Source organism: Eriocheir sinensis, chromosome 2 (assembly GCF_024679095.1).
Source record: "Eriocheir sinensis breed Jianghai 21 chromosome 2, ASM2467909v1, whole genome shotgun sequence".
NCBI classification, from domain to species: Eukaryota; Metazoa; Arthropoda; class Malacostraca; order Decapoda; family Varunidae; genus Eriocheir; species Eriocheir sinensis.
In genome coordinates, this window is record NC_066510.1 from 27,313,069 (window position 1) to 27,335,284 (window position 22,216).

Consider the following 22,216-nt stretch of genomic DNA (forward strand, 5'->3'; position numbering starts at 1 on the left):
GAAGGGGACGATTCTAGGTGGCAATTCAGACTATTTGGTAAGGTAAAGAGTGGAAGGTGATGGCTTGAAGTAGGAAGGTGAGGACTTGAAATGAGAAGAAATATTTGTAAAACGATGTGTCGGAATCAAATCTCACGTAATTGATTGCTCTTTCGGCCACCTCTTCGGATTCTTTACAGGAGCAGCGAGTAGCAGGCTTTTTTTTATTGCTTCCTTTTTGTGTGCCCTTGTGCTGTCTCCTTTGCTGTAAGAAAAAAAAAGACCAGAGAGGAAGAAAATATCGGCAGAACAGACAAATAGGAACATGAAAGCGTAAAATACAGTAAAGAAATTAATGTAGAGTTCATCATAAAGGTGGAAAGGGAAATAAGTCTAGAGCGAGGGAGAGGAATATTGATAGAAGTGGATGCAAGGTATAGATATAGCAAATGATAGTAATAAAGAAAAAACGATGAAACGGAAGTGAAAATAATGAAGCAAGCAGAAACTGAAATAGAAATAAGTTGCACCACGTTGCTCAGAAGCTAGACGAGGGAAGCATTTGCAGGAGATGAAGGTAGGAGACACAGGTATAAAGACTAATGATGCCGGGAGAGGAAGCAGGATTAAAAAGCAGGTTTGACACGTGGCCGGAGTCGGGTGTGAGGGAGTGGGGGGAAGGAGATGCGACCAGAGGCAATGGAGGTCGTTCCCGTCTCAATGTTGGACCCAAAGAGTCACAAGAGCCAGGTGATTTTTTTTTTTTTTGTCTTAATTTTTCACTTTTTCTTGTATCTTTTCATCCGTTGCGTGCACTTTTTTCTTTATTATTGAAGTCGGTTTTTTTTTTTTTTTTTTTTCGCTCTTATGGTACATTGCCAGTAATACTTTTGGATGTAATTAGTGGTTTGTACACGTGCGCTTGTGTGTCCTGTGGTTGTGTGTGTGTGTGTGTGTGTGTACAGGTCGGAGTGGCTACATCATTAAAATGTCCTCAAACAAACACGACCCTCAGCTGTGTGCGTAACTCGTGTTTTCTGTGCGTAATGACATTGATTGATGATTATGTTGATGACACCGAATGTAAACCAAGCGAGAGTAAGCAACGTTAAACATGCACACCAATTACGTTGATCATTAATTAATCACTAAAACATTTGACACTTTCCACTGACTCTTGTTGTTCAGCGCAGCCAGCGAGGGAGTCTGCGGCTGACCGGCTGACTGACTAGCTGACTGACTGTTCAAATGACCGGTTGACTGACAGTTTCCGGGCCGGTAATTGGGCTGCCGGGTCCAGGGGCCGCCGCTCCCTTGCCCTGGGATCAAACCGGACCTCGGCGTTCAGCAAACATTTTGAAACAGGGCAGGAAAGGGCGGGAGGCGATTTTTCTTTTCACAAAACAGAGACGGCCGTAATCCCGCCTCTTGTCTGTCTGTCTTTTTTTTCGCTTTCTGGCCGTGTTTCCCGCGTGCCGTTTTGCGTCGGTGTGTCCTTTCCGCTCCGTCCGTGTGTCGTCCCGCTGCCACCCTGACAATTGTATCTCCGTGTTTCCCTTTCGCCTTGTTTGTCTCTGTTTTGCTCTCGTCTGTGACCTTCTCCCCGTTTGGTCTCTATGTAAATGTGTTTTTTCACCCCGTTTGCCTGTTTTTTTTTTTTTTATTCATCAGTATTTTCTTAGCATTTTTTTTCTATACGCACACCTGCTTTTATATATATATGCTTTTTGCCATTGTTTGCGTTCCTCATTTCCATATTTAATCATTTACCTGTCTGTAACCTCATTTCCTTGTGTTTCTACCTCTGCCTGTCTCATCTCCCGCCTCTGTCTCTGTCTGTCTCTCTTCTCCCGTCTGCCCCTCTGTGAACCACCATTTCCGTCCCTCTTGGAGTCCCGTTGTCTTGGTGGCTGGCCGGTTGATTGGATTTCTGTTCGAGCGCCTTCGGATTATCTAACAAATACATGTAATTGTGACCCTGTTTGTTTGTGCGGCCACGGTACCTTCCTGTGTGCGTCACTCTCCCTTTCATGTCCGCCTGGTTTCCTTGCTCCCCTTTTTCTCCCTTTCGTTTTTTTTTTTTTCACTCTAGTCTCTACCTATGTATTTCTTGGCCTGTTTATGTATTTCTTGCTGCAGACCTACGAGTTTCTGCTGGATTCCCTCTCCCTCTCCTGTCTGCCTGCTTCCCTGCTCCCTTTTTTATCTCTTTCGTTTGTCCTATTTCTGACTACCTATGTATTTCTTTGCCTGCTTGAGTATTGCTTGCTGCACACCACCTGTTTGTATACCTGCATTTCACCTGTCAGCGACCTACCTGACTTCCTACTTTACGTCTGATTTTTTATTCTTACCTGCAACTTGCCGACCTGACTCGAGTATATGCCTGTCACCAGGATTTTTTCCCCCCGACGTTTATAAGTTTCCTTCTTGCTACGCTTGATTCCTGCGCTCGAGAGGTTGTTGGGAAGGGAAAGGGAAGAGGAAGAGGGAGACGGGACAGAAAAGTTTGTTCCAGTTCTCGAATATCTTGCTGGCTGGCTGCCTTGCATATATTACCTTCCGGAAGACCTGTCTAGCGGCGGGAGTTGTCAGCATGAATATCTGAGCTGCCTTCTAACTTCGTGGAACGCCTCGCTTACTCGTCGCCGGCGGGAATTATTACTGGGAAGCTCGAAACTCCATTACTTTCACATTTGAAGGGAGCGTGTTATCTGTTCTCCGTCACAACCTGACTCGCCTCGCACTCAGGGTACCACTCGCTGTAACCTTCGCGCACTCTTCTTAGAAACATGAATATCAAATTGTTTCTTTCATTAATTCTGCAGGGTTTTTTTTTTCGCTTTACTGATTTTCCATTCCATTTTTTTTATTTGTTCGACTCGTGTTTTCGTTTGATTTTACTTCATTTGTCTCTTCTTAATGAAATGTGTGTTTGTTTTTGGTCTCATAGCATCGTCGCCTTTTTTCATGTATTCCTTGGACAGCGCTTATTGTGTCCTGCTTTTCCAGTGTTTCCATGTTTCCTTCTCCTCCTGCTGCTCCTTCTCATACTCGTCCTTGTCCTCTTCCTCCTATTCCTCCCCCTCCTCCTCCTTCTCCTCCATCTCCCGAAGCTCTCAAATCGCCACGCACTTCACCGACATCCACGCCGCTTCCGAAGACACATAAAGTCTTGTTTGTCTCTAGTAGAAGATAGGAGGACGAGGAGGAGAATAAAAAGTAGAAGATTGAGTAGGAGGAAGAGAAGGAGGGAAAGGATGATGATGGTGACAAGAAGAGGAGGAGGAGGAAGAGAAGGAGGAGGAGGAGGAGGAGGAGGAGGTTTGAGTCTCATTAATTCCCTGAGGGTCACGACACATTATTTCCCTCGTGGTGTCCGCCGCCGCTCCTCAAATGATGGAATTAAGTGGTTGAGGAACATCTTGGAGGATCGCCGGGGATTCGCAAGTTCCCGGGGAAAATTTCTAATCTCTTGCTATCTCCTGTGATCCGGAGGTACGAAGAGGAAGAAGACGAGAGGGGCGGAAGAGGATGGAGGTGGAGGAAATATAGGGAGGGAGGGAGAAGGAAAGATAGGAGACGGAAGGGTTAAGGTGGAGGTAGAGAATGTGCGAGGAGGAAGTATAGGGAGGGAGGGCAGGAGACGAAAGAGTGAAGGTGGAGGTTGAGAATGTGGGAGGAGGAGGAAAATGAGTGGAGGATCATGTACGAAGGAGAAGCGAGGAGGGAGAGGAAGGAGAAGTAAGAGGCGGAATAGGATGTAAGTGGAGAAATTATAGGGAGGAAGTGAGAAGGGAAGGACAAGAGAGGAGAAGAGAAAGTCTGAGGTAGAGAAGGTGCGGGAAGGGAGAAAAGAAGTGGAGCTAGGATCGTGTAGTAGAGGAGGAAACGAGTAGGTAGAAAAGGTACGAGGAGAGCTAAGAGAGAGAGAGAGAGAGAGAGAGAGAGAGAGAGAGAGAGAGAGAGAGAGAGAGAGAGAGAGAGAGAGAGAGAGAGAGAGAGAGAGAGAGAGAGAGAGAGAGAGAGAGAGAGAGAGAGAGAGAGAGAGAGAGAGACACAGAGGTAGAGTTAGAGTGAGAGGGAAACACCGACCCCATCTCTAAACCTAATTATAAGGTAACTATCCTGAGGTATCCTGGTCATTATATTAAGCCAGTGAGTGTATAGCAACGCACGTACACAGTAATGGCGCCAGATTAGAGGAAGATACCTGTGCGCCAGAGAAAGGGAAAGTACAGGTGAGTGAGGCAAAGAAAGATGAGGTACTGGAGGTGGTTGTAGAGAGGGGAAGGGTAGTAAGAGAGAGAAATGGAGAGAGAGAGAGAGAGAGAGAGAGAGAGAGAGAGAGAGAGAGAGAGAGAGAGAGTAGGATACGTCATTACCTTGGAGAAAAAGTTCGTAGGAGTTGGCAGGAGTCGAGGAGGACGTGGGAATCGAAAGGAGAAGAACAGAAGTAGAGAAATAAGGTAGAAAGGAAGAAAAGAGGAGATGGGGATTGAAAAAGATAAGAGTACCCTGAAAGTTATAATGGAAGGAAGACAAGAAACAAGGATTGGAAGGAAGGCACAGATAAAGAAGGGAAGGATAAACGAAGATGAAAAAAGGGGAAGGAAAACGAGAGCCAGCAAGAGAGAAGCAGGAGGAGGAGGAGGAAGTGAAGTAGGATGAAGTGAAATAACGAGAATGAGGAAGGTAATGAAAAGAGAAGGAGGGGAAGCAAGGAAGAGGATGGAGTAGGAGCAGAAGCAGACGCAGGAGCCAAAAAAGAAACGGGGGTAGAAGCAGGAGGAGGAGGAGGAGTAGAAGCAGGTGGAGGAGCAGAAGAGAGGTGTAGGTAGGTGGCAATGAGTCAGGTGGAGGCAACGTCAATGAGAGTTAAGGCGCCAGGCAGGTGATCTGAGAGGAAGGTGACAGCTTTTCCGTCGCGCAGATGTCATAAGGAGTTTTTCCCTGCCAGAGTTAGCATGAAGTTGGCGTTGATTGACTTCGAATCTAATAAAGACATGGCGATCCGGTAATCCTATAACCCACCAAGACATGAGAGCGAAGGAGCGAGCTGGTGAGAGGGAGAAAGATGGATAGACGGAATGAGAAAGAGAAATGAAGGAGGATGAAAGAAGGTAATCTCTGTCCATTCCATCACCACTCCTTTCCTTTCCTTGCTCTCTCGTCCCTCAGCTTAGGAAGTCGAGGGTTGGCCAATAATCTTAAGGGTAGGGAGTGTACGCCTCTTAGTCCTTGATCCTCCTTTGATCCACGACCTGGCGCCGCATAAATGATCATCTCCTCCACACTTATTCTCCCCTCTCTCTGCCCTCTTCCATTCCCTTCCCTTCCTTTCGTGTCCTTTTTCCATTTTTCTGCTTCATATTTCTTTTTTCTTCTCTTTCATCTTTTACATCAATCGCCGAATCGTAATTATGTTTTCCTGTTTTTTTTCTTTCGTTTCTTTTTTTTATCTTCTTTAATCCTTTTTTCCTCATTTTCTCTCATCTTCTCATCTTCTCTTCTCCTCCTTTCCTCTTCTCATCTTTTCTTTTCTCCATCTCCTTCTTTCCTCATCTTCTCTTGTTTCCCCGTAAAACATCATATTTCCTTGAGTTATTTATTATGTCTTGTTTTCGTGTTCTTTTTCCACGAACCTCCATTTACTTATTGGTTCATCTCTCCCTTCCTCCTCCTCCTCCTTATTTTCTCTTCATTTCCTTTCTTCCTATCTTCCATCCATCATTTTGTTATTTCCTTTCTTTCCGTTTCACTTTTTCTTTACATCAATTTCTCTTCTTCCTTCCCACGCTTTTTTTTCCTTCATTTACTTTCTTTTTTCTACCTTTAAATTCCTTTCCCTTTTTTGACCACATTTTCTTAGTCTTTTTTTTTTCTCCCTCCTTAGCTTCGATTTCTCTCTCTCTCTCCCTCCCTCCTTCCGTCTCCTTGAGTTCACTTTTATCTCCCGCCACGCGTGTCATCACACCTTCTCTCTCTCTCTCTCTCTCTCTCTCTCTCTCTCTCTCTCTCTCTCTCTCTCTCTCTCTCTCTCTCTCTCTCTCTCTCTCTCTCTCTCTCTCTCTCTCTCTCTCTCTCTCTCTCTCTCTCTCTCTCTCTCTCTCTCTCTCTCTCTCTCTCTCTCTCTCTTTCTTTCTCTCTCTCTCTCTCTCTCTCTCTCTCTCTCTCTCTCTCTCTCTCTCTCTCTCTCTCTCTCTCTCTCTCTCTCTCTCTCTCTCTCTCTCTCTCTCTCTCTCTCTCTCTCTCTCTCTCTCTCTCTCTCTCTCTCTCTCTCTCTCTCTCTCTCTCTCTCTCTCTCTCTCTCTCTCTCTCTCTCTCTCTCTCTCTCTCTCTCTCTCTCTCTCTCTCTCTCTCTCTCTCTCTCTCTCTCTCTCTCTCTCTCTCTCTCTCTCTCTCTCTCTCTCTCTCTCTCTCTCTCTATCTCTCTCTCTCTCTCTCTCTCTCTCTCTCTCTCTCTCTCTCTCTCTCTCTGCTTCTCTCTCTCTCTCGTGGTGATATTTTGTAATGATTCTAATTTGTTCTCGTTTCTTCCGTTCTTCCTCTTCCCTTACATCTTCACTATTCTTTCTATTCGCCCTCCTCCCCCTCCTCCTACCGTTTTTCTTCTACCTGTATTCACGCGAGCACGTAGATACACACACAAGCAGGCATACACACGGTCTCTCTCTCTCTCTCTCTCTCTCTCTCTCTCTCTCTCCTCTCTCTCTCTCTCTCTCTCTCTCTCTCTCTCTCTCTCTCTCTCTCTCTCTCTCTCTCTCTCTCTCTCTCTCTCTCTCTCTCTCTCTCTCTCTCTCTCTCTCTCTCTCTCTCTCTCTCTCTCTCTCTCTCTCTCTCTCTTTCTCTCTCTCTACACACACACACACACACACACACACACACACACACACACACACACACACACACACACACACACACACACACACACACACACTATCCTTCCCTCATGTATGAATTTTTCCCTTTGTTTCTCATTCGTATTCATCTTTTTCTCTCCTATACGTCAATCATTTTCCCTTCTCTTCTCTGCCTTTTTTACTCTTATTCAATATTGCCATTTCTTCATCCTTTACTCCCACCCTCCATCCCTCCGTCTCTCTTCCCGCCAGAGAAGGTTGGTTCGAAACTCGTTCTTGCAGCGTTGTTGAGGTGGAAACAAGCTACTTTTAACCCTTCGGTATTGGTTCTCTGAGGCCGTTTCTCCTCCTCCAATCCGAAGAGTATTTCAGAAGCGGCGAAATGGATAATTGGACTCTATTTATAAATGCCTGCAGGAGGAGATGGTTGTTACTGCTTCGCTGCATCTTGCTCGGCATCCCGCGCCTCCTCCTCCAATTCCTCCTCCCTTACTTCCCCTCCTCCTCGTATTGACACATCTGCTCCAAGTGTCGTGTCTCCTTGATGTCTAGTGTGTATCAGTGTTTTTTTCCTTTTCAATAGCACGTACAACAATATTTCAGGCTTTTTGAAGGCCAGTGGTCGTGTGCTGCAACCTTTGATGGTGCAGGTGAATGATTGTAATATTTATGGTGAAATTTTTTCTTGAATATTTGTCTCAAGCGGATATTTGGTCCACATAGGATTTACTCCCTGTAGCGTCGGTGCTGATTCTATTCACCATCCTTTGTGTTGTCTGAGGCGGCCGTTGACCCCGCGGCTCATAGAAGACAAAGGAGGTTTAGACAAACACGCGGCGCCACGAACACTGTCCATCATAATATATTTCCAGTCAGGTCACCCCATGAGCCTAATAGACTTGTTTGTACCATTATTGAGAAGGTGTATTTTTTGTGTGTCCAATGCATCACGTTTATCTAACCTATTTCCTATCTATTTGTTTTGCAGCTCTAAACGACTTAGAAACGACTTAGATTGTTTTAAGAAACATAACACCTGAATTTTGTCATTTAAATTGTTTTGTTTTGACATCTCTTGGCTTTTTAGATGGAGCAGCATCTCATGGACTTATTTTTTATTTTTGTATTCGGCCTCTCTTCTTTTCTGTAATGCTACGTTTCTTCTCATCCCCAGGTAAGGGCACTGTAGGAAAGGTGACGACGATGGGTACACAATAAGTCTTCCTTCATCATCTCTACGTAAGTACACACAACCTTGTTCAACGTTCATTACTTCTTCACCAACCAGCGCTGCATATTTGTGTTGACAACCTCACGTCCTGCCATGACTCTTAACGGGCTCGTCAGACACACGTAGGAGTCTTCCTCTGTAATTAGTCCTCTTTTAGTGCACGGCAGGGGGCTGAGGTGCTCCCGTAGAGGCCTTTAATTAACCCTAAGATACTTGCGTGGTGCATCAAAAACCCCAAGCGTTTGTTTTCACGTGATCGCTGCGTGGCCTTTGTGGTGATAATTATGGTGGCGCCCTTTTTAGCTCCAAATTTTTAGTTTGTCGCTCGCTCGCTCGTGGTGGGGTGTAGGAGGAGTGGGTTTGCGTGAATTTTACACCACGAAAGTGTTTACGTATACATGCGCGGGTGATCATTAGTGAAATCAGCAGAGGAGGCTTAGCAGAATGATCAGGCGCGGACATATGAAGATCTACGAAGGAGCTAGCGGAGGACATCATCAGGCCACGAGGGCAGCAGAAGCTCAACACTCCTTATCCACTAAGATCTCGAAAGGCAGTCATCTCCACCGTCTGCGACCTCCACACCTGTCGCCGCCGTGTGTGCCTCGCCACATCAATCATCAATGTGTGGACTTCTCAGAATATTATAGGTAAGGGCTTTGCAATCATTACTTAAGTGACCATTCATACTGATAATTTACAGTAAAACAAATAATATTCATTACTTATACATCGATATTTTTTTTGTGTGTTTTTATTGTTATTTACAGGGACAAATATTATTAAAAAAAAAACATTATCTATATACCGTATGTGTGTTTTTATTCTGAAAAAAATTTAAATTATTTATTGTTCTTTTGTTTTTACAGCTAAGGAAACTGCGCAAGGGCAACAAAAAAAAGGTGTAAAAAAAAAAAAAACCCGCTAGTCGCTATTCCCACAAAGACAAAAGTAAAAGATGGCCAAAAGAGAGGTCAATTTTGGGAGGAGAGGTGTCTTGATACACTCCTCCTGAAAGAGGTCAAGTCAAAGGCAGGAGGAAATATAGACGAAGGAAGGCTGTTCCAGAGTTCACCAGTGTAAGGGATGAAAGAATGAAGATGCTGGTTAACTCTTGCATAAGGGGTTTGGACAGTATAGGGATGAGCATGAGTAGAAAGTCGAGTGCAGTGGGGTCGCGGGAGGAGGGGAGGCATGCAGTTAGCAAGTTCAGAAGAGCAGTCAGCATGAAAACATCGATAGAAGATAGAAAGAGAGGCAACATGGCGGCGGAATTTGAGAGGTAGAAGACTATCAGTATGAGGAGGAGAGCTGATGAGACGAAGAGCCTTTGACTCCACTCTGTCAAGGAGAGCTGTGTGAGTGGACCCCCCCCCACACATGAGATGCATACTCCATGCGAGGGCGGACAAGGCCCCTGTAAATGGATAGCAATTCTGCGGGGTGCGGGTTGGTGTGGTTTAAATGTGATTTTATTTTTGCCAAAATGTTATTCGACCTTAAATATTACTGTAATGATTTATAATTATTTTGTGTTCATAGACAGTGGTAAAAGTTTCTCTTTTAATAATCATTGCGAAAACATTACCTTTTCTTGGCGCTCCTCCGTACAGTTGGTAGTGGTGCCAGGAGGCTGTCGCTCCCGCAGTTGAAGCTCCTACGACCGGGATGTGTGTTGGTCACCGCTCAACTCTTCAAATTCAGTTATATCTCTGCCTTGATTTTCTCAGTTTAGTAATTTCGTAAATCTTAATGTTTTTTTTTTTTTTAAACTATTTGTTACCTCTAAAGCAATCATTCTTTTATGTTTCTTGTAATTAAAACCATAAATGATATGCATGTGCAGAGGTAATATTTGCCAAATATTTTATTTTTAAGATTCAATAAATTTTGATTTCAGTTATTTATTACTTTTTCTATTTAAAGGTATATTCTACCCCTCGTAAAAGAAGTGTTTACGTTACTCGACTATAGCGTAAATGTTCTAGAATTATGCTTGGTGTTTATCTGAAGTAAAGTGGTTGTTCTATTTCTGAGGGTTTCTTTATTTTCGTGTGTGTGGTGGTGGTGGGGGGGGGGGGGGGCCCACGGCTGAGGGGGCTTGTGTTGAAAGGTCGTGTGCTGACTCTGGATTACATTGTTGCACATGAGACCTAAGCAGATGTGAGACAGATGTTACTGACTCACCTTTGTCCTACACGGTGAAGGAAGGTACGAATGAATTAATTAATAAAGCTCCTAATGAATAAATGAAGGAAGGGAGGGGCGGGAGAAGAGAGAGAAAAAGAGAGAAAAACGAGGCAAAGATTATGACCCGCAAACCGTAATTCTGTCGTTTATCTCTGTTATGTTCACCCGTTTTCTTAACTTTTAAATCCTGCTTTTATCTCGCCCTTGTGTTCGCCAATGAGGAACAACACAGAAAAAAAACACGGATATGCACAGAGTAAAGAAGTACCTCATTATTTGTATATTACCTGACTAGCTCATCTTAATTCCATCTTAATCCTCCTTTGAGATGTATTTTTAATCTGACATTGATGGTGGAGGACACACAAAGGAAGGAAGCAAGGAGGGACAGAAGGATGGAGGGAGGGAATGCATAAAAGGGAAGGAGTGAACGGATGGATTGAGAGACGAAGAAAAGGGAAGAAAGAGAAAGAGAGAAAAAAACGCGGTAATGGAGTGATTTGTTTATCTCTAATGCTGCACTTACCTCTCGCTGCTCCATTGTCCCGCCGTCAGAAGCGATCAGCCCGTGTGTTGCCCTCCAGACGGCTCTTTGTTATCTCTCCGGAAGGCCCACGGAAGCACTACTTTCGCCGGGTCATTCCGCCTCTATCGCAAGACTTGCATTGCATTATTTGGCGCTGGTGGTGGTGGTGGTGGTGGTGGTGGTTCTCTTCCTCCTCCTCCTCCTCTCCTTCTTCTCTTTTTTATCCTTCTCGTCTTCTTCCTTGTTCTCCTCTTCCAACGCCTCCTTTTCCTTTAATCCTATTCTTTACTTGATGTTTCTTCTTGCTATTTTTTTTTCTTCCTTCCTCGTCATCTTTTCTTTTTCTTCTACCTCCCTACCGCCCCCCCCCCCTCTATTCTTCCTGTTCCTCCTCCTCCTCCTCATTCTTTTCCTTATCCCTATTCTTTACCTGATGTTTCTTCTTACTCTCTTTACTCTTCTTCCTCGTCTTTTCTTCTTTTCTTTTTCTTCTACCTCCTTAACACCTACTCATCTTTTTCCTCCTCTTCCTCCTCCTCCTCGTCCTCCTTTATTTCCTTATCACTCTACCTGTTTATTTTTTTATTTTGTGGCTCTTCTTCCTCGTCTTCTTTTCTTTTTCTTCTACCTCCTTAACTCCCACTCTTCTTCCTCCTCCTCCTCCTTGTCCTCCTTCTTCTTTTCCTTTATCCCTGTTCTTTATCTGGTGTCTGTGTGTGTGTGGGGGGGGGGGGGGTCTAGATTTTGTTCATTTTCCAAGTCTTTTGCTTTTATTTTTTCTGCCTTCCCAGTCTCCTATTCTTTCTCCTTCTCCTTCTTCTCCTCCTCCTTCTGCTTCTTCTCGTCCTCCTCCTCCTCCTCCTCCTCCTCCTCGTCCTCCTGCTCCTCTTCCTCTCCCGCCTTTGTTCTCTCAGAAACGCCCTCTTCTACACCCTCATTCATTCATTTTCAAGTATCTCTCTCTCTCACTCTATCGTCCTTCTTAGCTCTCTCTCTCTCTCTCTCTCTCTCTCTCTCTCTCTCTCTCTCTCTCTCTCTCTCTCTCTCTCTCTCTCTCTCTCTCTCTTTGCCCATCATTCTTATTTTTTCAGAGGGAAAGTAGGTAGAATAAAGTTTTGAGAGAGAGAGAGAGAGAGAGAGAGAGAGAGAGAGAGAGAGAGAGATGGCCAAGGAGTTAGGTGCCGGAAGAAGGGAATAAAGAAGAGGAAGGGACGAAGGAAGGAAGCGAAGGAGGCACGGAAGGGAGGGGGGGGGCTCATTACCCGGAGCTTATGGGGGCCCGGGACCAAAACCTGACTGCGGGATTGCATTAAGGGATATTCTCAGGAAAACCACACGAGTCGAGGGTGATTTTCCGTCCTCTTCCATTTTATTTAATCCGGGGCTAAGCGTTGTCCCTGTGGAGCCCCGTCACGCGCCCCCCGGTCACTGCTGCTGCTCAGGAAAAGAAAAACAAGAAGATTGCACGAGGCGTTTTATTCACAAACAGCACATGTAAACTTTTGGCACGGATGCAAACATTCAAGACTTGGGTGAGACTTCTACCGAGAAAAAGCTATATCATATGTTTATATATTTGTCTTCATCCAAACAGAAACTATTTACATCCAACAGATCCAAGGGAGAGGAGGCGAGGCGAGGCGAGGTGAGGTGCGGGCGGGGCGGCTCGTGGCGTGGGCAACTCCTCGGGGCTGAGTCAGGAGCGCAGACTCTGATCACTCGGCTCCTATGTCACGAGAGGTGAAACACTCGCCTCCTCGTCACACGTTTCAACACAGTTTCCTCGTTAACTCAAGGCGTGGGCGAGCGGCTTAAGGCAGCGAAAAACAACAGAGGACGCGTCGCCCACAAACACTCCAAGATGAGGCTCGGCGAGGGCCACGGGCCACGCGGACCCGAGGCCTTGGGGTCGGTAATCGACCTCTGGCACGTCAGCCGCGGCCTCCTGCCAGTGAGTCCTGTTCCTTGCTAGTAATGGCGTCACCTGTCCCTCTGTCACTGCCGTGGGTCCCGCCGGTGCCCTTACCGACGTCTGGAGGCGAGGAGCAGCGAGGCGCCATTAAGGGTCACGCCGCCCTCCTGCGCCACCGTCCACTCGTCGCCTCCCTCCCCGCCCGCCGCCTCGCGTATTGTATAAAAAAATATCCACAACTTGACTCCGCGCCCAGTCATGTCAGCGAGGAAACACGTCGACAGACATCTGACAACAGCGTGTTTGAGGTTACAAGGAATGGTCTTGTTAACATAACGTTCACCCAACATCCAGTGACCCATTGCTTCCCCGGAGGCGTGGCGCAGCTCGCCCGCCGCGCCACTATGTACATCGATATCCTTCGTACACCCGCACACACGTACGCACCTGCAGACGTATGTGTAACAGACCTGAACGTATACGTGTGCAAGTACATACCCGTGTGCAGATTTATACCCATACACACCTATACATTCAGTTGCAGAAACAAATATAGATAATTTCAGTCTAATGAAGGCATAACTCTCTTTACAATGAATTTGTACAATAAAATCTCGAGTGTAAAACACAAAGTGGCCAGTGGCCACTGCCTGGCCGCATCTGGACACGAGTGGCCCGCGCGGCGAGGCGGCGGCCTGGCGCGGCGGCGGAGGCGAGGGTCGGCCCGGCGCCCCCCACGGATGGCGGGGAGGCTGGGCGGCTGTCCATCACACCGCCCTCGCCAGTCACACCCCCGGGCAACATCTCAACATATATATATTTAACAACAAAATTATTACGTCGCCCGAGCGGGCGGCACCTGGGAAGCGAGTTTCAAAAATTGTATTGCAAAATTAAATCGCGTCGCGTACTGGAACCCTGACGATGCTTACCTGGCGCTGCCCGAGGCCGCCCTGGGGGTGGTGATACAGTCCGTGGGTGTTGAGGGAGGGGCGGGGCGCAGGCCGAGTGAGTGCGTGAGTGACTGAGTGAGGAAGAGTAGTGGCTGTGGAGGTGGTGGTGGTGGTGGTTGTCGCTGCATCTAAAGTGACCTCTTTCTCTTAGTCCTCGAACCCTCCATGTGGCTGCTGCAAATGCTGTGTATCCGTCTTTCTCCATAAATGTCGCGCTGCTGCTCCTGCACCTGGCGGCAGTGGTGCCCCGAGCGTGTCTGGTGTCCCGGTACATCTTCCTTTTCCTCTTCCTGTCCATGCTGCTGAAGGGTTTGTGGTTCATCGACATCCCCGGCGTGAAGGTCGTCTGGCTGCTGGAGGCTCCCGCCCTGCGCCGACACCCAGCCTGCCAAGTAAACACACATGACTCGCACCTTCACAAGACCAACCTGTAATTAACGGAACCAACCTCTCAGCTGAGCCCTTCCTCCCATCCTAACCCAGGCTCTTCTCCCCCCACCCCCCACCATTGCCCTCCATCCCATCCCTTCCCCTGCCTTGCCTCGAGCCCTGCAGTCATGAGGCGGCGGCTCCAGTTATCCCCTGACTGCACAGCTGCATTTTAGTTGTCTTCCTGTCATCGTCGACGCTGCAGGCAGACTCGGCGGTCGTGTGTCAGGTGCGTTACGAGGGCTGAGGCGCGCGTTACGAGCAGCCTCAGTGTGTGCCGATGAGCGCCGCCTCGAAGCCAGATGGTCACAAGCATCTAATGAGGTTAACAAGATTATTTGCGCCGCATCCTCCTGGTCCTAAGGAGGCGGCGTGGTGGCGAGGCACAACACGCCGGCTCTACCACTCTCGACGCGGGGAAGATCAATATTGGAACCACGAAACTTGTGTTGAGTAGCAAAAAGACGAAAGAGAAGAGATCAACGAGACTTACTATGTGACCACGACGGAGACACAAAAGCGAAAATAATTGTTGTTATATTTTTAGTCTTGCCGGCATGCGGAGGTGAAGAATTTATGGTGACAATTATCTTTTTAACGTCGCACACACACACACACACACACACACACACACACACACACACACACACACACACACACACACACACGGCGAACCCTCAGAGGCATTATACCACCTTCATAAATCCGTCTGTCTATTGCCATTTGGAGCGACCATCACCCTTAAGCTGCCTCTACACCGCCTACTCCATTCGGCTCAAGCGGAGAAGCGAAGCGACGCCCATTATATGTATCGACGCTCCATTAACGCCCCCGTCCCTCAGGCAGGCCATAGAGGAGGCCGAGGAATGAACGAACGGGTGAACGACCGAACGACCGACTCCTTTTGTTATTTGTGTGCAAGATCTTTCCTCCCCTTGTCTTTTGAAGGAGGATGTTTTGAGTGTTCAGTGACGCTTGTGAGTGGGAGGGGTGGAGTGGGGAAGGGTGTGCGTGCGTTTGCGAGTGTGCGTGTACGTGTTTGTGTGCTCAGCCATTCCCGTCATGTCCTCTTGACACCGAGGTCGCTCATTTTTGCTCATCGTACACAATTTTTCTATTTTTTTTTCAGCAGGTTCATGTGACGTGTGGTGGCGCTGGGGGCTGCTCGTTCTTCTTCTCTTTTTTTACCTCTTTTCTCTTTTTTTTTTTTTGTGTGTGTGTGTGTGAGTGTGTGTGTTTGTGGTTTTCGCCGGACTAAGCCGCTTTACTTCGTGCTCGTCTTTTCTGCCGGGGCTAGGGGAGGGAGGAGGAGGAGGAGGAGGAGGAGGAGGAGGAGGAGGAGGAGGCGATGATAACAAGGTGCAGGTGGTGATGGATGACTAAATTACTGGTGTGAACGGAGACCAGGTGAGAGAGAGAGAGAGAGAGAGAGAGAGAGAGAGAGAGAGAGAGACCCACGCACATCCACCTCGTTACGAAACAAAAGGTAATTGCCAAGTGGAACCGCCTGAGGGAGAGCAAAGTTGACCTGAAGAAATTAAACAATGAAAACATGGAAACTTATTAAGCTGCGTCTTCTCTTCACACCTCGAACCAAAAAAAAAAAAAAGACAAACTAACCCCGAAACTGAAAATATATCTACGTCCACACACACACACACACACACACACACACACACACACACACACACACACACACACACACACACACACACTCACAGAACACACACAGAACACACACAGAACACACACACACACACACACAGAAGAGAAGAGAAGAGAAGAGAAGAGAAGAGAAGAGAAGAGAAGAGAAGAGAAGAGAAGAGAAGAGAAGAGATTGATGAGAGATAGACAAGACAGCCAGACAGGTAAGCAGACAGACGGAAGAGAGAGGGTGAATTAGGTTCGTGTACAATAAGATAGTGCAGGGTTTGAAGCAGGTACGTACTCGAATTTCCTTCCAAGTAAACGTCAGTTAGTTCGAAAAGTGAAAAAAACAGCTTGCTTGAATAAAGTTCAAAATGATCGAGTTGCAACTAGGTTCGAAAAGTGCTATCTAGAATTATGTTCGAAAATATCCACTCGGTAGCAGAGGGGAAGTCCTACACGGCATACCCTTCCTCGGCGCAATCCACCCGAAGGTCAGGTGATGGTGGTGCGGCCCGGTGGTGTGTAGCTCCCTCGGCTCAGACATCTCTGACTTCAGGCACTGTGGTGTAGTGTTAAGTGTAACTCTGGTATACTGTGATGAAACATTTTCGCTATTTCTGCCTCTTGTTTGTGTCCTACTATTTAACATAATCACCCGGCACTTGGCTATTTTAGCAGTGATTTCCAATACACTCCTTTACTGTAACAATGAGTGAAGGTAGTCAAGGCGAGGCAAGGCAGGTCAGAAAAATCGAGGGACAAAGGCGTGGCTCTATAGTGTGTATGTTTTTGATGACCAAGCTTATGTCAAGGGTCGCCAGTACAATGACAAGCTTCATGTGCGCTGTCACTTGTTCAAAAGTGAGTGCCTTGGACGTGGCCACATCAACCTGGAGAACAGCACTATGATGTTTTCTATGGAAGACTCAATGAAGAATGACCCAACACAGAATGCCAGACAAGTACCTCGTTTTTAAGTATACAGCATGTTCGTGAACCCCACGGTGGGGTTCACGAACATGTTGTATAATTCTTATGGATTTCAGAGGCCGTGTTTAATCACTATAGTCAATTAACAAACGCAAATTACTACGGTGATGGTAATTTCTCTATAAACATTTTATATATTGTGTATACAATTAAGGTTACAATCAAGATTTCATTAAGATTAATTTACAGGCATGTGTATGATGAACGATGTGCCAGGGCTCCAGCTTCTGCCGCAACTTCTGTGTCATTTGAAAGTGTGAGGCGTACGCTGCTAAATGAACGAAACAAATACCTTCCTCCTGCTCCAGCCAGCCCCTTGGAGGCAGCAGACTGCTTGGCATCAAATACTGTATTCCAGTCACTTTATAAAGGTGTGGCTACCTACAACGATAACCTTAGCTTGATAATGTATGGGGATGGTATAGAGGCTTTCATAAAGCGCACGCGTCACCTCGGCATAAAGAAAGGGTCCTAAGAACCGACGAACTTGATGAGGAGGGGCAGCAGCAAGATACACAGGCTGGGAATGAGACTGAGGCTGATGAGACTGACGATGTACAGCCTCATCCTGAGCCTGAACTTTTACTTGAAGAGGAGCCAGAGGCTATCTTCCATTCGCCCTCCCAGGCGTAGCGGCCCACGTGGAGCAGCAGCCCCCTACACACCACCAAGAACGCGTATGGCAGCATCTCGCCAAGCCAGAACTGAGGTAATGTTTTACACTTGTGTAATTATTACTATATTATAATAACTATCACAGATAAACAAGTACTGATAAGATTTAATTATTTTACAGCAGCCAGACGACACGGAACCAGGACCATCAACTCTGCAATCAAGTAGTGACAAAGCTGACTGTGTGTTGTGCTGCAGTGCCTCTGTGAATAAAAAAAAAGCCAATCTGCCTCTTTCCCTGTGGCCACACAACTGTCTGCCTTGCATGTGTCACAATTATAAATAACTCAACATATAAACATTGCCCCATCTGTAGAACAGAGATAGTATCTGTCATAGAAGCTCATATGAATTTTTTAGTCATTATACACGTACAGTAATATGTACTCGGAGTGATTTTATTGAAATAATCAGATGTCGAACTTTTTAGTATCGTTATATATTCCAAGTCCTTGACCAAATTTAGAAATAAACTTTTCGATATTCCTGAAGTCTACCTGGTAACAATTTCAAAACGGACTTATTACCACGTACGTGTTTCCAACTATGTTTCATAATACTACACACGATCCTATTTCTAGGCCAATGTTCAAATTGGGAAATAGGTTCGTGGGAAACAAGTTCGCAGTGTTTCGAACCTATTTTCACGTACCTGTCTACCAAAACCTAGCACGAACTAGTTGACACGTACCACTCTCCCCCTCCCCAGAAAGACAGACAGGCTAACAGACAGACAAAGGGACATAAGGCGATTGATTAAATCCATACCAAAGAAAAATTGACGTCAAAGGTAGAAGAAAGGAGAAAAACTAGGAGGAGGAGGAGGAGGAAAGAATAAATAAAAAGCAAACATGAGCAGAAGAGTATAAAAAAAGAGGAGGAGAGGAGGAGAAGCGAAGACTGAAATGAAGGAGCAAGAAAAAAGAATTGGAAAAAGTTACACGAGAATGATGAGAACGGAAGGAATAGAATGTTAGATGGACAGAAGGACAGGAAAGGAAGGGGGCCTTAGTGTCTTCGGAAGGGTGTATAGTGGTGTGAGGAGAAGGGTGTTTGGTGGTGCAAGAAGGGTGGAATTGGTGTGAGGAGAAGGGTGTTTGGTGGTGCAAGAAGGGTGGTGTTGGTGTGAGGAGAAGGGTGTTTGGTGGTGCAAGAAGGGTGGAATTGGTGTGAGGAGAAGGGTGTTTGGTGGGGCAAGAAGGGTGGAATTGGTGTGAGGAGAAGGGTGTTTGGTGGTGCAAGGAGAAGGGTGGTATTAGTGGGTGTTGAGGGTGTTGAGGACGGCTGTATAGACTCCAATACCTCCCTGGGATATCAGAACCCATTAGCGGCACCAGTTCGCGCGAGACAACAAAGGCGCATCGCGAGTTCGAGTTTCCGAAGCCTCTTAAAGGAACATAAAAGTGGCCGCTTTAAGCTCTCTTCCTCTTCCTTACCCTTATTCTTTTATTTCCTGTGTTCTTCTTGGATTCCGATTCCTTTTCATGCTGTTTTATTGTTTTAATGATTTTTCTTCCTGCTAATGTGTTTTTATTTTATTTTACTGCTTTTTTTTTTAATTTGCTACTTCCCCATCTTCTATCCTTGTTCTTGTTCTACTTTTGCTCTTTTGGCATTTTTTTCGTTTCCTTATTTTTTTTTTCGGATTATTTTCGTTCATCTTCTGAATCTTCACTTCGTCCATGTTCTTGTGCTTTATTTCGTGTTCCTTTGTATTCTTCTACGTTTTCTTTTCTCATATAAACGTTTCTTCACCTCCATATACCTCGTTCTTTTTCTCATTCCTTTTATTTGATTCTCTCTCTCTCTCTCTCTCTCTCTCTCTCTCTCTCTCTCTCTCTCTCTCTCTCTCTCTCTCTCTCTCTCTCTCTCTCTCTTTCTTTTTTCTGAGGATAAACATAAACAGATCAACGAAGGGAAAAAAAATACATAAGTGAATATCGATAAACCTTCAGCCGTTCGTCTCCTTCCAATCTGCTCCTTCTCATTATTCCTCTCTCTCTCCTTGAATGTCACTGAGAAATACGTGCCTTTTATGGACTCATTCATTAGCTATTTTAATGTGTCCTCGAGGAGTCTCGTTATCGGCTTCTTTAGGAGAGGAAATTATTAACAGATTACCGAAGCATTATCAGGTTTAAGTGGCCCGTTATGTATCATTTAAGAGTTTTCTCGGCGTGTGTGTGTGTGTGTGTGTGTGTGTGTGTGTTTTATTTTTACTGTGGGTTTTGTATATTTAGCCAGACTTGAATAATTAAAAGAGGGCAGGAGAGGGATTGTTGGTAAGGGTTAGAAAGAAAATAGAAGAGGAGGAGGAGGAGGAGGAGGAGGAGAGGAAGAGGGAGGAGGAAGAAAATACACGTTAGCGGGGGTCGGAAATGATGAGAGCGAGAGGATATTGAGAAAGGGGAAGAGGGAAGGACAAAAAGAGGAGTGAAAGGAGATGAAGGTTATGGAGACAAGGCTGACGAGAGAGAGAGAGAGAGAGAGAGAGAGAGAGAGAGAGAGAGAGAGAGAGAGAGAGAGAGAGAGAGAGAGAGAGAGAGAGAGAGAGAGAGAGAGAGAGAGAGAGAGAGAGAGAGACGAGGCTGAAATAGAGATAGATGGACCAGACAGTGCAATATTATGTCAACAAGTGGATGACAATACTGGTGAGTGAGTGAGAGAGAGAGAGAGAGAGAGAGAGAGAGAGAGAGAGAGAGAGAGAGAGAGAGAGAGAGAGAGAGAGAGAGAGAGAGAGAGAGAGAGAGAGAGTGTGTGTGTGTGTGTGTGTGTGTGTGTGTGTGTGTGTGTGTGTGTGCATGTTGTATCGACGAGCAAAGGTGAGTCTCCTGAATTTTCAAAGTGTCATGGTTTCTTAAAGTCTGCGGGAGAGAGGAGGAAGGGAAGGAAGGAAAGACATGAGGGAGGAAAGAAAACATGGTGTGCGTGTACGATGAGGGTGAGGTAAAGGGAGGAGGGTGGAGAAGAGACGTTAAAGGGAGGAGAGGAAACAGGTGGAGGGAGGGAGAGTGGAGGAAAAGAGGGGAGAATGGGAATCAACACAATGCTAATGACTGCTAATGAGGGTTTAGCATGCATACACACCTGTCCCTTCCACCTGTCTTCTCTTGGGCACACACACACACACACACACACACACACACACACACACACACACACACACACACACACACACATACAAACAATGGGAGGAGACTTTCATGGCCCTCACTTTCTCGTCCACTGGGCCCTCGAGTACTATGGTCCTTTTGTGTTTCCTTTCCACTTGCCTTGCGTTTCCTCCTCCATGCCCTCTCCTCCTCGCTGCCCGTACCCTCGTCCCTTCCTCGCCTCTTCCTGCTCCTGTGGCTCCCATCCCATAACTCGGCCCGGCAAACAGCCTCCGGTCATATTGGAAAATTAGTGAACATATTGCTTCTCTTTGCCGTGCCTTTGTTTGTATTGATTCTGCACGGACGGACGGGCGGGTGGGCTGGTTGGCTGGCTGCTGGGGAAGTGGCTGAACCCATAATCCCTAGGCGTCCATTGTGAACCCAAAGACTTAGACGTGGAGGTAGACTTGGAGGTTGTGGGATCGTCTACCACTCAGGTGCATCAGCCGGTCATCAACGCTAACGGTTACCTGGGTACGTTGCTCCCGCCCTTGGGATTACCTTTCCGCTTATCCTGTTTGCCTGAGTTCATGATTTCTCGCAAACGGGCTGCAGGTATTCAGGTATTATTGTGGCTTGACCGTTTGTGTCCCTCATCACTCGTTCTATAGGCCCCTGAACAAGCTTATAATACAACACAGAATTACAGTAACGTGACGCTTAGAGGGAATTAAAGGGAAGAGGAGGAGGAGGAAAAGGGTGGAGAAGACATTAAAGGGGACGAAGGAGATTGTTGGAGGGAAGGAAGGGGATGCGAGTGGAGGACATGAATAGAGAATGGGAATCAACCCTTAGCCTCTAGGCCTTGAAGACTTACCGTAGATGTAGTCAAAATAGGTGGTGAGGAGGAAAAGGATGAAGATGCGTTAAAGGGAAGGGAGGAGATAATTGGAGGGAAGTAAGTGGAGTAAGCGAGTGGAGGAAAAGAATAGAGAATGGAGGTCAACCCTTAATTAACCTCTAGGCCCTGAAGACTTCCCGGATATGTCGTTCAAGTACAAAGGAGGAGGAGAAAAAAAAAGAGAACGGAGGAGATGGCTGGAGGGAAGGAAGGGGATTCTAGTGGAGGAAATTAGTATAGCATGGGGATCAACCCTTAACCTCTAGGCCTTGAAGACTTACCGTAGATGTTGTCAAAGTAAGCGGTGGTGAGGAGGAGCAGCAGGCAGGAGGAGGCGAGCAGTAGCGGTGTGAGGGGGCGGCCGGCCTGGGCAGAGGTGTTACTGCTTTCCCCGCCCTCGCCTTGGCCGTTGTGCAGCGCGGCGTGCTTCTCTCCTGGAGTGGAATGAGAATACCATGACCTTTCAGTATGTAGGGATGGGCTGCCTCTCTCTCTCTCTCGCCCCTCTCCCCTTCCTCAAGCCTGAATCTTCCTTTTTTCTTACCCATATATGCTGCTTATTTTCCTTTCATTTTCCTTTCACGTCCCCTTTTCCTTTATTTTCAGTCATTTTTTCGTCCCTGTATCCTCCCTCTCACTATTCTTAGCCTTTCTGTGTATTTCTGTCTCCTACAATTTTTCTTTCTTAAACTGAAGATGTTCGTAGACTTTTAACAAACTAAGAAAAATTAACTTCACATGATTTTTTTCACCTCAGTTTAAAGGATATAAAAAATGACGATCAACCATAAACCCTTCCATTGTTGGCCATGTGTGTTTTTT

At 46.3% G+C, this 22,216-nt stretch overlaps 1 protein-coding gene across 1 annotated transcript in view; it reads right to left on the minus strand.

Annotated features, from left to right (window-relative positions):
* Positions 1–12,234: 12,234 nt before the first annotated feature.
* Positions 12,235–22,216, minus strand: part of LOC127001987 (uncharacterized) — a 222,671-nt gene continuing 212,689 nt past the window's right edge. The window contains exons 6-7 of the mRNA XM_050867302.1: positions 21,676–21,828; positions 12,235–14,039 (exon numbers count right to left, since the gene is read on the minus strand). Of these exons, the coding sequence (XP_050723259.1) occupies positions 13,783–14,039; positions 21,676–21,828 (410 nt within the window). The 3' untranslated portion in view covers positions 12,235–13,782. The remainder of the gene's footprint in view (positions 14,040–21,675; positions 21,829–22,216) is intronic.